This window comes from Lynx canadensis, chromosome B2, assembly GCF_007474595.2.
Source record: "Lynx canadensis isolate LIC74 chromosome B2, mLynCan4.pri.v2, whole genome shotgun sequence".
Classification (NCBI taxonomy): Eukaryota; Metazoa; Chordata; class Mammalia; order Carnivora; family Felidae; genus Lynx; species Lynx canadensis.
In genome coordinates this window covers 68,635,120-68,652,466 of record NC_044307.1, presented here as the reverse complement: position 1 = coordinate 68,652,466, position 17,347 = coordinate 68,635,120, and the positions used below count along the sequence as shown (strand labels likewise).

Sequence of the window (17,347 nt, the reverse complement as noted above, 5' to 3'; positions counted from 1 at the left end):
CTGTTCTCTTCACAAGTAAAGCCCTCCCCATTTAAGTAAATTCAAACCATTCTTTGCTAAGAAGCTGCCTCTGCCCCACACTAAGCATAAATAAACAATCCTTGGAGCTTCCACAGCATTTAATCTGTATTTCTATTAGCACCTAATTGTATTTTACTGTTATTATTTGTACTGATCTGTTTCCTCCCATTATATTGTCAGCTTTGAAAGAGCAGAAAATAATGTTTGGCCACATGTTTTCCTAGTGTCTAGAAACCGTACAAGCTAAGGGCTCAAAAGATGTTTAATGGATTAATGAATCACACAGCAAAAGATAAAACCGTATGACATACTTTAAAAAGATGAAATTACATGAGTGAAAGGAAGAAACGCTGTTACTACATCATCTTTGAAAATGTCTTAACTTTGTCACACAGAGATACTCATTCACTCGAAGATCTAGAAACATAAAGACTTGGCCTCTAGGCAAAGAGAGGAACTGAAAACTGCTCTTAACAACTAACACCAGAGGTTACAGAGAAGCTACTCCAGTCTAGAGCATCCGAGTTTTAGTCAGTATTCCTATAAAGATTAAATTACTTTGTTAGACTCATTGTATACAAAAAGCAGTTTCTATACAAGTGAAGAAAACAGAATGTTCACCCAAGACCAAATAGTAGGAACATCAAGATTAGAATATTTCTTATTGGATTCTCCAGCGCAACATCTTTTTAATATACCACACTACTTCCAGCTAAGCAGAAAGGTCAGAATATGGAAGCTATTACAAGTAAAAATGACTAGCTGGTTGAACATACAGAATAAATTTTTAATCTAATTTAAAAAAAAAAAAAAAAACAAGGTCCTCCATTAAAAAAAAAAATGTTCATGGTAGCTTTATTCATAGTAGTCGTAAAGTGGAAACCACCCATAATCTACCTCAGGCGAATGGATAAACAAACTGGTACATCATACAATGGAATACTAAAAAGGAAAAAATACTAATGCATGTAGTAACACAGATCAATCTCAAAACAAATTATCTTGAATGAAAAAAGTCTTACATAAAAGAGTACATAATGTTTTATTCCACTAATATGAAGTCCCAGAATAAGCAAAATTAATTTATGCAGGGAAAAATAAGAACAATGGTTACCTTTGAGGGGGCAGGAGTGAGGACTGAGAAAAAATATGAGGAAATTTTGATGATACTATCTGTGCTGTCTTCCCAGGGGTTTGCGTTGGAAAAGTTTGTGTACTTATTAAAATTTATTCAATTGTACACTTAAGATTTAAGCATTTCAATGTATGTAACTTTTTAATAAAAAGAGAACTATGAGCAAATATTGACCTCTAATGATAGAAATGCTGAAAGGTTTAGGAAGGAGTAAAGTGTACTGATATCTACAATTTAACATGCATAAAAAAATGAATTCATGTACAAATGGATATAATAAAGCACCAGAGAAAAGTGTTAATTGTAGAAGCCATGTGGTAGAAATATGTGTATTCACCATAAAAGTCAACTGTTCCGTATGTTTGAAAATTTTCATAATAGAAGCAGATATACGTCCCAAGAAGAGGGACAGAACATAAACAACTATTGTTACTCTGGTTATGTATTGGCTTTTTAAACTATTTTTACAGTCGTTCAAACTAGAAAAACAGTTGTCTTCTCTATCGTGTAGCTGCCACCATGACTGATTTTCAATATAAAATAAAATCAAGATTTATCTTTAATATTTTTTAAAAGTTTATTTCGAGAGAGAGAAAAAGTGAGGAGAGGCGCAGAGAGAGAGAGAAAGAATCTCAAGCAGGGATTCAACACGGGGCTGGAACCTACAAACTGTGAGATCCTGACCTGAGCCAAAATTAAGAGTTGGATGCTCAACCGACTGAGCCACCAATGCCAATTTCATAGTTTTGATAAATGTACTATTGTGACTGTAAGATGTTAACATTAGGGGAAGCTAGGTAAAGGATAAATGGATACTATGTACTATTTTTACAATTTTTCTGTAAGTCTAAAATTATTTCAAAATTAAAAAAAATTTTTAAGGATTATTTCTTATCCACAAAATGAATGTTATCAAACTTTAAAAATTATTTGCAACAAACCTGGGGCTGATTTGTATCTAAAACCATATGAATGGGCCAAATCACTTAACTTACCAAAATGCATTGGTGCAATGGGAATTATAACACCTATCGTGCAGTTCTCTGAGGATCAGAAATAATTTACTTTCTGATCCAGCACGAAAACGGTAAAGCACAGTGGTTTCAAGCATGAGCTTTGGCATCATCTAGGCCTAGACTGCAATACCAGCTCTGTGTCCATGAGTAAGTTATCTAATCCCTCTGTGCTTCAGTTTCCTCTGTATCCAATGTAGGTTAAGTTAAATTTAGCTTAAAGGATCTTGGATAAGGAGCTAGAACAAAAGTAAATAATGAATACAAAGCATTTAACTCAGCATCCAGTACTTAGTAAGAGTTCAATAAAGACTTAAGGTATAACACAATAAATGTTGAAAAGGGTAGTCAATTATTACTAAACTTAATGAGCATAACTAGGTAGTGCCAAGTACAGTAATTCATGTTCATAATAACTACAAAGTTATTAATAAAGGATGAAGAGGGGTGCCTGGGTGGCTCAGTTGGTTGAGTGTCCAACTCTTGATTTCAGCCCAGACCATGATCTCATGGTTCATGGGGTTGAGTCCCGTGTTAGGTCTGCACTAACAGTATGGAGACTTCTTGGCATTCTTCCTCCTCCCTCTCTTTGCCCCTCTCTCTGCTCCTCCTCTGCTCATGTTTGCACACATGCTCATGCTCTCTCTCTCTCTCCCTCAAAATAAATAAATAAACTTAAAAAAAAAAAAAAGGATGAATAGGAGTTTGGGATATTCTCTTTATAAAATAGGGCCATGTTCAATAAACAAATAAAAGATTTCCACTCAAGAGTAGAAAAGAATATAGATGCTTTAAAAAACAAACTCTTAGCTATCAGGAAAACCCAGCTGTTTAAATCAATTAGATTTTGGATAAGAACAAGCAGTGCTATGGTTTAAGCAAGTAAAGGACTGGGACAAACTCACAGATTAAGACTCAATATTCTAGGGGTGCCTGAGTGGCTCAGTCGGTTAAGAGTCTGACTTTGGCTCATGTAATGATCTCATGCTTAGTGAGATAAAACCCTGCATCAGGCTCTTTGCTGTCAGCATAGAGTCTGCTTCAAATCCTCTGTCCCCTTCTCTTTGCGCCTCCCTCCCTCCTTCCCTCTCTGTCGTTATCTCTCTCTCTCTCTCTCTCGCTCTCTCTCTCTCTCTCAAAAATAAACATTAAAAAATATATATGTTTTTAAAAAATCACTATTCTAGATAACGAAAATCAATTTGATGGTGAAACATTTTCTGTAAATGTTATTTGCCTTTATTTTTGCACTAATATTAGTATATTAATAGATTATGTCAATAAAAACAAAAATTTCTACCCACAACTTTTTTTCTCCACATCTATTATTAACATAATTGTATCAGGTATGGTCTCTTTAAAATTCAGTGGTTGCCTAATATGTTCTAAATTTTAGGACCATAACCATTTAAAGCAAGAAAACTACATTATACAAGATTATAATATAGTTCACCCAAACACAATTTTGAAGCTATAATCCATCTACAGTTAATATGTGGATCCTGAATGTAGTGCAAATCCTAATTAAAAAAAAGATTTCAAACTGTAATCTCTTCAGTATGTAACTATTCCCTGAAAATGTTAGGTCACAGGTAAGTAAAACTTCAAATCAGTTCAAAAAATGCTTTTCTATGTATTTCTATTATACTTGGGAATATTCTAAAACCAGTGTCATATCTCTATTTCCACCCTTCTTTCATACAACTATTCAAAACCCTTCACAGGTGTTAATAAATAAAACCGTACACTTACCGACACCTTGAGGCCGACTCAACCTTACAGAATTATTTTCAAATTTTTGGACATGAGGTGGATATTCTTTCCTAAAAAAGGAAATTTACATAGATTATTCTAACAGAAAAATATATTTTCAGAACAAAAAGGTGAGGAATCACTTACAACGTGTTTATTAAAAGTAACCCCCCCCAAAAAGGCAAACCACAGCTTCCTTGCCGTATAAAAAAATACTATAAAATAATAAAACTATATGATACAAATATGCTAAACCCTACTAAATTGTAAGATCTTTAAGAACAGTGACTACATTTTAGACTACATTTTAGATGGACTCTTAATCCATCAGACCCCACTGCAAACTTTCATACAAATATTTTATAAATGGATCCAAGTTATTATTGTCCTTTCAAAGTAGTCACCAAAGTTATATATTTATTCCCTCAATGTACAAAACTTTAGTTTTCTTTTGAAACTGCCATCACAATTTATAAAACACATTAAAAACAAGAGCATGTAATACTTCATTGTCACACATTTTTTGAATTAAAAAAATCTGCTATTTAATAATGTACAATTTGGGGCGCCTGGGTGGCTCAGTCGGTTAAGCGGCCGACTTCAGCTCAGGTCATGATGTCGCGGTCCGTGAGTTCGAGCCCCGCGTCGGGCTCTGTGCTGACAGCTCAGAGCCAAGCCTGGAGCCTGTTTCGGATTCTGTGTCTCCCTCTCTCTGACCCTCCCCTGTTCATGCTCTGTCTCTCCCTGTCTCAAAAATAAATAAAATGTTAAAAAGAAATTTTAAAAAAATGCCCAATTTTGCTGTAAATGTTTCTAAGCAATTAAAAACAATTCAACAACTAGAGGAATAAATGATGATTAGGATATTGGCTTTGAGGACAATTTGAAAAACAGTACAAAAAATGTTATGTCCCAAACCAGCAATATGAAACAAGTATTTTATTCTCACACTATATTATGGAGATATAATTATACTTGAAAAAATATATCAAATTACACTGTCACTTTATATACAATCAATTTTCAGGATTTTGAACATAATCCTCAGAAAATAAAGATCCTAAAATACCACATAAATCCAAATACACACTAATTTGGGGGTAAAGCCAAAAACCTACAGGTAGTTGTGGGATAAAAGCATTAAAGATTTACAAAAAGTGCAATAAGCCTGGGAACTACAATACCTACTTACTCACCCTAAATAAAAACTTCTAACATATTCCCATTTTACTTAACCAGGGAACTAAAAATAAAAGAGGCTATTCTATTATTTGTAAATTCATTCACACTGGTGATCAATACCTATCGGAGTAATATAATTAAGTAAACTAAAATTCTAAAGAAATTTTTCTAAAAGAATTTTATATTCTTATGTTATAAAAGTCAAAGGACCTAAATTAAAAAGAAGATAAGAAAATGACACAAGAAGAAAACAGTAAAGAGTAAGGATAGTAGTGTGTTTGTGAGTTAGCAGATAGTGAGCATCATGTGCCAGGTACTGCTCTAAGTGCTTTATATCTATCAAGTACTTGAATCTTCACAATTACCTTACGAAGTATATACTATTATTAGCATTTTATAGAGGAGATGGAGGCACAATAAAGTTAATTAACTTGCCTATATTCACATAACTATTGAATAGCAATGCCAGAATCTGAAATCTGGAAATTGCATCAATATTGATAAGTAATGGAATTTTCATTTTTGAGCTGCATTTTTGTACAACTGGGCAATGTCTACCCTGAGAAAATTTTAGATTCATGAGGACGTAAGTTGTGAAGATAAGAATTTGCCTTAGAGATAGTAGTAGTACTAGCACTATGAAGAAGATAGGTTTTTAGCTAATTTTATTAAACTTAAAACAAAACTCATGGTTTTATAGTTCATACACTTTCACACTAAAGGGAATATAATATAGTCTTATCTTTAAAGCAGATAATTCATTCTTTTAACCTTTAATTTTTATAATTATATGCTTGGAAAAATAAAGATATCAACTTTAAAATGCAACAGAGGCAATGAATCTAAAGCAAAATACAATGATACTATTATGGTAAAATAGTGAATAACACAAATAGTATACATTCTTAAATACTAAGGATTATCAATACAGAAAATACTTATTTGACAGAGAATGGGCACAAAATCTGAAAATAGATATTTTAGATTTTGTTACTTTGAACCTGTTTGATGACTTATTCCGGGGTATGCTATAAACACAGGTTTACTCAGTAATAACTGACATAAATCATCTGAGACAACCAATCATACATGTGCAGGGGTTGGTGAAAATGCTGCACTGAATGCACCATGTTTTTTGCAATCTGACACAGTGCACTGAACTATGCCTTGCTAATGAGGAACAAACACCACACAGAATACATCATATAATATCCATGACTTTATCATGTATTGTAATGTTAATAAACTAGTCTGTGTATTTACCAAAATTCCCAGGTCTTAATAGCCATAATGTATTGAATATTTGCTCCATGTTTCCTTATGGAAACAGGGGAAACTAATTTTTCTTTAAACAGGGGAAACTAATTTTTCTTTTAAATAGTGTATAAATAAATTTCAGAAATAAAAGCATACCATAAAGTTTAATATAACAATACAAGGATTTCAGGACAAAAGTAGCATTACTTTGACAAGAAAATTTTTAGAAACTTTCTAGCCATAAACTATCTTGTGTTCCTTAATTTTTAGTTTTTAAAAAATTGTTAGGTGATCAAAAACCAAATTTTATACTAATTTCTTGGTTTGAGGGTGCTATCGCTCTACAGATACTAACATTTCAAACTCCAAGCCAGTATGAAGCTCAAGTCTAGGATTTAATTTACCAGTGGATATTTCTTTCCCTCAAACCAAGCAGAAGCACAGAAGCTTCTTTGTCATCTGATATCTACAAGGTGGGAGGATTTTTTTGCTTGGGAGGGTTTCTGTTTGTATAGTTAAAAAAAAAAAAAAAACAACAACAACCCACCTCATGAACTCAACATTTTACAACCTGCAGAAACAACTGGAAAGCTTTTTTTCTTCTGTACAGAAATATTGAAATAACATCAAAATGCTTTGCTTTATTAGAGGTTAGATAGGCCTCAGCTCTGAAAGGTTTTTAAAATAAATTTAATTTTGGAATAATTTTAGATTTACATGAGTTAAAGACAATTCAGAATTATATTCCTCACCCAACTTCTCCTAAAGTTAACACCTTCAGCATCATCATACATACGTCAAAAAAAGAAACCAACACTGGTACACTACTATAACTAAGTGCTAAATTTTACCTGAATTTCACCAGCTATTCCACAAATATCTTTTTGTTCCAGGATCCACCTCATTTAATTGTCATGTCTCTTTTAGGCTCCTCTGTTTCTCAGTCTTACATGATCTTTCATGACCGTGGCACTTTAGAAGAGAACTGTCAAGGCCCTTCAGCCTTGGTCACTCTGATGTTTTTCTAATGATTAGACCAACGTTATGAATTTAGGGGGAAGGTTACTGCAGAGCTGAAGTGCCCCTCTCATCACATCACATCAGGAAGTACATAATATCAGTACAATTTATCACTGGTGATGTTAACCTTGATCATTTAGCTAAGGTAGTGGTTGCCAGATTTCTCCATTCTAGAGTTACTATTTTTCCCTTTCAACACTCTGTTTGGAAATAAACAAATCAGTCAGGCCAGCCCACAAAAGGGATGAGGGTAGATAAACCCCACTTCCTGAAGAGTGGAATATCTACGCAAATTATTTGGAATTCTATGATAAACAACTGTCCATTTCCTTCAATTCATTTTAAATAGCTTGTAAAACCCCAGGATAATTTGAGTAAATAAATGATTCATTTATTCAACCAATTTTTATCAATAAGATATATGGGTATTTATTTTATACTTCAGATTATAATCCAATTGTTTTAGTTTTGGTCTTTGGGAGTGCTTTCAGTTGGCTCCTTTGTCCACTTGCTTGATGTGATGTCAGTTCTTTTTTTAAATTCTGATAAAATACATATAATGTAAAATTTACAGACATATAGAATGCTTCATAATCCACAGGTCATCTTTTTACAAAGGGCCTTGAAAATCTTCTCTTTAATGTTACAACTTTAGTATATGTGCTGTTGAAGCAAATACCCTTTTGTTTTTTCAGTACTTGGCTTGGTTTTTAACAATACAGGACACTCCACACTCATTTTGTATTTTCCCTACCCCATCCCTAAAATCAGCCATTTCTCCATGTTCTTTTTCTTAGAGAGTGGTATTAGAAACCAGGATCTAGGGGCGCCTGGGTGGCGCAGTCGGTTAAGCGTCTGACTTCAGCCAGGTCACGATCTCGCGGTCCGTGAGTTCGAGCCCCGCGTCAGGCTCTGGGCTGATGGCTCAGAGCCTGGAGCCTGTTTCCGATTCTGTGTCTCCCTCTCTCTCTGCCCCTCCCCCGTTCATGCTCTGTCTCTCTCTGTCCCAAAAATAAATAAACGTTGGAAAAAAGAAAAAAAAAAAAAAAAGAAACCAGGATCTAGGTGCTGAGTTTTTGTCTTGGTTTTTGCTTGGTTTTAATTATAGCTCATTTTATTAATCTTTTCATTGCTCTAACTGATCTATAAGATGTACATTTCTATGAAATAAATGTATTCATATTCAAATGTTAAAATTCATTATTCCAAACTCATGTTAAACTCATAAATTGGTGTAATTTTCTGAGATATACTAAAAATCTCCCACAGCTATACTCTAAGAACTTCTTGCATTTTAAATATTTAGGGACATTTTATATGTTAAGGTGTTATACTTTTATAGACTATGCCTGTTACAAAACATGCTTTTTCCTTTTTCATACTTCTTCTAAAAAAAAAGTTTATTTATTTTGAGAGAGGGAAGCAGAGGGAGAGAGAAAGAGAGAAAGAAAGAGAGAGACAGAGAGAGAGAGAGATCTATCTAGTTTGGGGGGGGGGGGGCACGGAGAGAGAGAATCCCAAGCAGGCTCTGCACTGTCAGTGTGGAGCCTGACACAGGGCTTGAACTCACGAACTGTGAGATCATGACCTGAGCCAAGATCAAGAGTCAGACGTTTATCTGATTGAGTCACACAGGTGCCTTTCCTATTTAGTACTTCTAATTCCTAATTCCATCTTGTTATTAAAATTAACTCATGCTGTTTTCACCTTTTGTGATTCTAAATACCCTTTACCTTATAGATTGTTAGTTTATGCCTGATTCTTAGAAACGACATAGTATAACTGGGTTTAATCCAACCAATTTGTCTGCTATTAAATATATTCAACCTGATCACAATTACTGTAACAACTGACAGATTTCACATTTTCCTTTCATCTTTATTACCTATCATTTTTTAATATTTGTATATATTTCAGTTTCCTCTTTTCCCCTATTTTTATTGGTTTGCATAATTACTATTCATTTGTTTTCCCTCCCTAATTAATTTAATAGTTACCTTTCCTCTCTCAACCTTTATTCCAATTACATATTTCTGTTAACACGTTATCAAGATTCCAAACATTTATTCAAGCAAGATGTTCTATTGCATCCCTAATGAGATGAGGTCTTTAAAATCTTGTTACTTCTACCCCTCCCAATTCTCCCAGAAAAAGGCCTTAAGATTCCTTTTATTTCTACTTTTCTACCTCCTCAACTCCCAACATTTTGCTGAGATAGTTTTGAATATGTAGTCATAGACTACATTGATTTTCCTTTGCAGTACATTGATATTTGGAAAGTAGAACATGCTTACTCTTAATTAAATTCCACTGAAGTTGTTTATTGTACCAAATTATAAATCATATACAAAAGATTGTTTTTTAAAAACTCTCAAAGATTGGGGCACCTGGGTGGCTCAGTCAGTTAAGCGTCCAACTCTCATTTTGGCTTAGGTCATGATCTTGTGCAAGTCATGAGACTGCATCCTGCATTGGGCTTGCACTTGGCAGCACAGGAGTCTCCTTGGGAATCTCTCTCTCCGCCCCTCTGGTGCACGTGCACACATGCACACACTCTCTCTAAAAATAAATAAACATTAAAAAAAAAACAAAACTCTCAAAGGGGTGCCTGGGTGGCTCAGTCAGTTAAGCGTCTGACTCTTGATTTTGGCTCAGGTCATGATCTCAAGGTTCGTGAGTTCAAGCCCTGCATCAGGCTCCATGCTGACAGTGTGGAGCCTGCTTGGGATTCATTCTCTCTCCCTCTCTCCCTCTCGCTCCTGCTCTCAAAATAAATAAATAAATAAACTTAAAAAAAAAAAAAAAAGGAAACTTTTCAGATCACCTTACAAAGCCTTTTAAGACCTAAGTCCTAGCTGACCTTGCCAAACCCACATGGTATAACATTTTCTCCTTTGCTCCCCAAACTCCAGCAATAGTGGTCATTCTTTCTTTTCCTTGAACACACCAAACTCATTCTTGTAAAACTATCTTAGCACCTTCTCTTCCCTATTTGGAAAAGCTATCTCTGTGATCATGGCATGCTGACTCTTCATTTAGTCCTTGCTTAAAATGTTAGCTTCCTAATAAAAAGTTTCTCTGAACATGCAATCTAAAGAAACCATACTGTCACTCTCTGTAACATCACTCAATTATACTCTTTACATAGAACTTATTATTTCATGTTTTACTTGTTCATTATTAGTCTTTGCCCATAAAATTTGTAAACCACAGGAATGCAGGGATCTTGTCCTTTTTGTTCATCACTATATCCTTACGGCTAGAACATAGCAAGCACTTGATAAATATTTGGAATGAATAAACGTGTATATCTAAAAGGCTGTATGCAGTCAGGAGTCCATTTATCAGGTTAAATAACTGTATAAAATAACTGTATAAAGAATGGTTGTGTTGGTAAAAACTGAGCCACTACTAGCCACCATGCAAAAATCCAAAATACTAATTTTTCACCCAAGGTGCAAATATCATAATTCAGGCATTTAAGGACACTTGCAGGGGCACCTGGGTGACTCAGTCAGTTAAGCAACCAATTCTTGATTTCAGCTCAGGTCATGATCTCATGTCATGGTCATGGGATCAAGCCCTGCATGAGGTTCTGTGCTGAGCGTGGAGCCTGCCTGGGACTCTGAATCTCTCTCTCTAATAAACATTAAAAAAAAAAAAACAAAAAAACAAGACACTGCAAATTTGTTTATATATATTGACTGGACATCTTGGTTGGAAACAATATACCCAGACTCTAGACTGTTTATTCTCCTTCTTCCTAGTCTTCTAGAGTTTCCATATTCAATCACTGTTTTCAATACATTTTATGTGGAAAGACAAATCATTCTTCTCTTCCTCCATTTATTCTTTAAAAACAAAAAGTCTATTGCTGTTCTCAAATATTCACTCTCCTAAAAGAACTTTAGCATTAACTGGTCAAATTTCTTAAAATGACAACAAAGTCACTGAGATTTTGTCTAAAATTGCATTTAAGGAGTAAACCAATAAAGAATGTAATAGAGGTCTCGAGTGTATCTTTAGATACATTTATAAAGGCTTTATAACTATTAACTTTATTACTGGATATTTAATTGTTGCTGTAAATAAAATTTTGGTCTCTCCAATATATATTCCAATTGATCAGAGTTGAATGAAGGAAACTATTAATACTATTAGTCTTGTAGCCTACCATCTTGCTCAACTTTATTATTTCTAAAGTTTCAGATGACTCTTATAAGGAAGACAGTATCATCTAAATACAATTTTATTTTCAGATATCTTTAGACAGCAACTTATAATACTATAATAAATTGGTACCACCTCTCTCAACAATTTAATAGCACTTATCAAGAGCATTAAAAATATTTGTAACCTAGTCCAAAGAATCCTTTCACAGAGAATTTATCTTAAGAGAATCATTTAGAAATTTACACACAAAGTTGTACTTGAATGTGTCATATATAAAAGTCATGAAGTAATGAGTAAATAATGAATATATGCAGGATAACCTATTATGCATTCATTAAAAATCATTTTTAAAAGTCAACTTAAGCGCGCCTGGGTGGCTCAGTCAGTTAAGTGTCTGACTTCAGCTCAGGTCATGATCTCACAGTTTGTGAGTTCAAGCCCCATTTTGGACTCTGTGCTGCAGCTCAAAGCCTGGATGAAGCCTGCTTTGGATTCTGTGTCTCCCTCTCTCTCTGCCCCTCCCCTGCTCGTGTTCTCTGTCTCAAAAAATGAATAAACGTTAAAAAAAAATTTTTTAATGAATAAATAAAAGCTTATGAATTAATAAATAAAAGTGAAAAATGTTACAATGCATTTAGGTGAAATGCATACATTAAAAAGCACACAGAAAAAAAAACATTGAAAAAGAAATGCGTCAGAATCCTAATAATTTAATTTTCTATTTTGAGAGCCTTCAGAAAATTATAAAATCTCTATAATACTTATCTTTCAAACATACTCTTTATGCAAACATTTCTAGTATTTTACCTATGTTCTTTCAATGTATTCTATTCATCTTTGTACTTTATTGATGCTTCAAAATTCTCTACAATATCCACATACTTTTTACACTAATAAATGATAAGTATTTTTAAAAATTTTAAATTGGAAAATCACTGCATGCTTCAGTTTCATAATGGGCCAACAGATTCTTTACCTAGAGAGGAAAAACCAGTTCTAATACCAGATTAAATATTCTAGGTTACTGGTGCTACCAAATATACTGTATTTAGAACCTATCTGTCCATGAGTCAGAAAGGAAGTCGAGTCATTCAAGTTGTCAAAGTCACCTACAACAACAACAACAAAATGGCAGCAATTTTTTGAAGTTTTTCAAGCTCTAGATATTAATACTGCTATTTATTATTTATTCCAGCTTAGTTTCAAACTCAAAGCACACCTCACTGTGCTCAGTACACAAATGAAAAAAAGCCTGGAAAAGACTTACCTTCCACAAGTATCTATTTTTTGTTTATTAAACCATTCTCTTATAAATAATTTAGTTCAAAAATGTATAGTCTCTCATGTATTGAGGGATAAAGATAAAGGACCTTCTAGTACTCTTTAAAGATCAGAAAAAAGATGTAGCTTAGTGTTCACATGAAGGGAACAAAAAGGCTTATGTGAAAAGAATTCACAAAGTAAAATGTACTGTCGCAAAAGTTCTCAGCTAATCTCCAACAAAGATAAACACAAAATAATTTTAGATAAGGATCCAAAGATTAATGGGCTAAATTCAACCTAAAGATAACTATGCTGCTGAATAAAGCACTCAGGTATATCCATTACAAGTTTTTTATAAAGAGTAGCTGCTTCGTATCTAATCCCTGGCAGTAATTTTAGTACAAGAGACTAACAGAATGTCAAGATTACTTTTTTTTCCATCATCTATTACTTAAAGAAATTTCAAATTTTACAGTTTAGTCAGTTTTAAATCATTATCTCACTTGTTCCTCACAAATCTCCTTAAAATCGGGCAAATATTATTATCCTCATTTTACAGTAAGTTATGTGCCTACTGATACTGCTGGTTACTTAATTCCACATCTTCTGACTCCTGTTCCAGTATTATTCCAAGAGGGTAGGGATTTCTGTCTGCCCCTAGAATAGTGCCTGGCACATAAAGTCATTGAAAATATTTGCTGAATGTATCAATGAATAAATTTCCACTACAGAAATATGCATAAGCCAAAACCGTACAAAAAATCAGCATAAACCCTACAAAGTTATTGTGAAAAACAGAATAATTTAAGATCTTTATATTATTGTGAGAATATTAGAGTACTTACATTTTATCTACTATAGCATACAGGAAAGTATTTACATAAAATGAGTCTGTTTTGTTTATGACTGTATAAAGAGTTAATGTATATTCTTTAGCAATTATATTTTAAAAATCTTATTAATGGATTTCCAAAAAATATGTAGCACTTATGAGTTAAAAATTTTAAAGATATAATGACCCATCTATATCTGACAGAAAATAATGCTTCATTCAAAGAGAAAAATAAACATAATGAGAAAATAATTTTTCTTCCCCAGTAGATTAAAATATCTGCACAATCCATTCACCTAAAACATGTAAGAATTGTGAAGTATTTCAGAATTATAAAATATGACTAAATTTTTTGTTGACAGGATCATCTTTATAATTCAGAACTGTGGTGTTCAGTAAGGGGGAATATATGCATTTTATAAAATAATACAAGTTGTCCTCTTTACTTTCTATACACCTTTAAAGAAACTATAGAGTTAAAATTATGTAATTAAACAACTGTGCATTCTTAAAAAATTATTTTGAAGTTATTTACGTCATTCAACACTTCTGCTAAAGGACATGTGCCTGCCAATGTTATTACAAAGTGAACAATCAGCAATCATAAAATTGTTTTGGGTCAGAATAGGCATACATTGATGTTTAGAGTTTTAACTCTACATTTAAGGCATTCTAATTCCACTTCCCCCTCAACTCTATCTAGTAAAGTATAAAAACAAAAGTATATCAGTAAAAGCAAAGTAGTCCTATCAATATACTTTAATGATGAACTCAATGGATATTTTTCAAAGCATATAAATAATCTGGTATCTTACTGTTATATCCATGCTCTAATTTCATCAATATTAAGCTTACCTTTCCTTTTGGTCCAGACTGCTTAAAACATGAAAAAGAAAAAAAATGTAAGAGGCAAGACCTCATTTTTGATATATCATTGTAGTTTTAGTAATTGCGGTCAATAAGGCAAAACTCTGATGTGATTAATTTGTTTTAAACACATTATATATATACTATATACTAAGTTTTGAATCTTGTCAGATAAGTAAATTATTTTTAAGTTTTTGTTAATATAGAAAATTTATATCTAAACATATTTAAGAAAAAAGGATGTACAAAGATATGAAAGATTCTTGGGAGAGCTTTATTTAACCATCAACCAATTGATGATAGGTTATTTTAGAGTAGTTATATTGTCTTCAAAGAACAATAAAATTTCCTGAAAGTTACAAATTTTTAGTGGTTCCAATTCTGTTATCAGGTGTGATAAATTAGCTTCTGAATAAGAAAAAAAATTTTTTTAAGGTTGGAACTTTTGCATAAAAGCCATAGATTAAATACAGCAGCATATGGTTTTAGACACAAGGAAAGGCCTTGGATTTAAAATCATGGCCTCCAATCAAAAATACAATTTATAACAGGTCCACCCTTCTCCACATTCAAGGAAAACCTAAAAAGCTATCAATATCAATTACTCAATAGTAAAATTACAAAAACCTTCAATTTAGAGTAAGATTCATAACCTAGAATTATTTATTATAAAATGAACAAAATATTCAAAACTGTAAGCAAAACATAGTTTACAAACTCCCTGAGTCCCCATATAAACTCTCACATTCCAATAATGTGGAACAAACAAGTAAAACATCAATCATAGTAAATTAAGGGGAAAAAATAGTAATGTGGGTTTATACAAACAACACTGAAAAGACCTGTTTTTTTTTAATTTCAATAGTAAAGAATTATAAGCTTACATGAATACCATATTTGAAATTTTATCTCTACCATTAAAAAAAATAGGATGATCTCTATAAAATAAATTTATGTTAGAAAAATAACAAAAAACTGAGGGAATATTACTACACCCCTATTAAAGTAAATAAAATATAAACATAAAACTTTAAGTCCAGCTTATCTTATATATTTATTTCTTCTGGAGCTTCAGGAAAACTAAAATGAAAACTGAAAGTTAGGCATTAATACCTAATATAGCCATTTCTAGCTCTACATTGTTGTGCCCAAGAAGTGAGAAGAGTTTAGCAGTCTATCGTTTTTGTTTTATAAACTCACCTGTATAGAGTAAAGGAAATAAGTAGAAGACAGAGTAGCAGTAGAAACAGGTTTGGTTCTTTCCAATAAACCAAGGGAGTTAGGAAGAAAACAAAAAACAAAAAAATATACATATGCCCATGCTCACTTCTCTTATCCTTGAAGAAAATGCATTTATTATGATAAGATATTTAATTTATAAGTCACTGTACTTCTATAAAATTCCTCAATATGTGTTTATTATCAAGTCCTGCACTGGAGGAGCATATATATTAGAAAAAAAAAAGAAAAAAAAGTTTTTAAAAAATGGATAGGGAAGCCATTATTAGTAATGTAGGACTTTGTAAAAATGTCAACTTACATTCTTGTTGGACTATTTCATTCTTGAACTAGTGCTGTACTAGTGTTCTTAAAATTTTTTAAAAAGGAAGGAAAAAAGAGAGACTGATTGATTCTGGTATCCATGACCTGATTTAAGACTTCAAAAATTCTTTCAAAGTGGTGCTTTTCATTAATAATTAAATCTTGCTTATTCCAGGAGCCCATTTTCCCATTTATGGATTATATATGCTTTTGTAGACATTCATTTTCCCCTATGGTCCTTACAAGTCTTTTCACCTATCCTTAATAAAAAACAAAAACAAAAACAAGTGAAAATGTAAATAAAACATAAACCAGTAAATGTTTTCTTTTAGCAAGTCTCACTGAAGTCAGGGGTGGAGATGGTATAGAGTTATATAGACCTTTTAATTTCTGCATTTCATTTTTCCATACTAAGACTACCCTCCTTCATCACTATTAGTATGCAAACAACCTCTTTTAAATATGACTTATATTAACATTTGTAGTAGCAGTAAGAAAATAGATTAAAATCCTAATGTTCTCCCAAAGAGTAGTTCTAATAGTAGTAATCTGATCAGATATTTTAACAATCTTCATTTATTCCCTTTGGATTAAAAAGGTGTGATGTACTTGTTCCCACATCTTATTAAACAACTGCAAATTATTCAAAATGCAGGTATGATTTACTTTTAAAAGACAAATTATACCACTCTCCCCAAGAGGACTGTGTGTATGAATTACCAGCTTATGGCATTTCCTTTAATTTCAAATTAAGAGTTGAGAAAATAGGAAAAATTAAGAGAAACTGTAAAAGCCAGTAAAAACCAGGGTGCTCACCTCATCTGAAGCATGACAACTGTGCCAACACTATACCAGTTAAAACCAAAAGTTTCGTGGTAACCATTTTGGTGAAAGCTTTCTTCATGCCTTTGGAGATGTGGTTCCTACTGCATGGAGTCTTTTCTAATGAGTACACTCAAAAGCTTCTTTGGGGGCACCTGGGGGGGCTCAGTTGGTTGAGTGCCTGACTCTTGATTTTGGCTCAGGTCATGATCCCAGGGTGTGTGAGATTAAGCCCTGCATCCGCTGGCTCTGTGCTGACAGCACAAAGCCTGACTGGGATTCTCTCTCTCTCTCTCTCTCTCTCTCTCTCTCTCTCTGCCCCTCCTCCGCATGCTCTCTCTCTCTTTCAAAATAAATAAATAAACATTAAAAAAAAAAGCTTCTTTAATACTTCCTTTGTGAATTCTTCACTGCCTCCTTCTCTGTAAATAGCACTATGCAAACTGTGTCTACTACACAGCACTTACC

General features: G+C 33.0%; 1 protein-coding gene and 1 non-coding gene across 3 annotated transcripts in view; both read right to left on the bottom strand.

The window, feature by feature from the left end:
* The window catches only part of SENP6 (SUMO specific peptidase 6), a 117,079-nt gene that overhangs the window by 63,242 nt on the left and 36,490 nt on the right, over window positions 1–17,347 (bottom strand). Inside the window, exons 6-7 of one of the 2 annotated variants that reach the window (XM_030315860.1) lie at window positions 14,504–14,524; window positions 3,922–3,992 (exon numbers count right to left, since the gene is read on the bottom strand). In XM_030315860.1, the coding sequence (XP_030171720.1) occupies window positions 3,922–3,992; window positions 14,504–14,524 (92 nt within the window). The remainder of the gene's footprint in view (window positions 1–3,921; window positions 3,993–14,503; window positions 14,525–17,347) is intronic. The other variant, XM_030315861.1, reaches the window with a different exon arrangement.
* LOC115515133 lies at window positions 7,953–8,055 on the bottom strand. Its single transcript, XR_003969186.1, has one exon. It is a non-coding gene; the product is annotated as a U6 spliceosomal RNA (small nuclear RNA).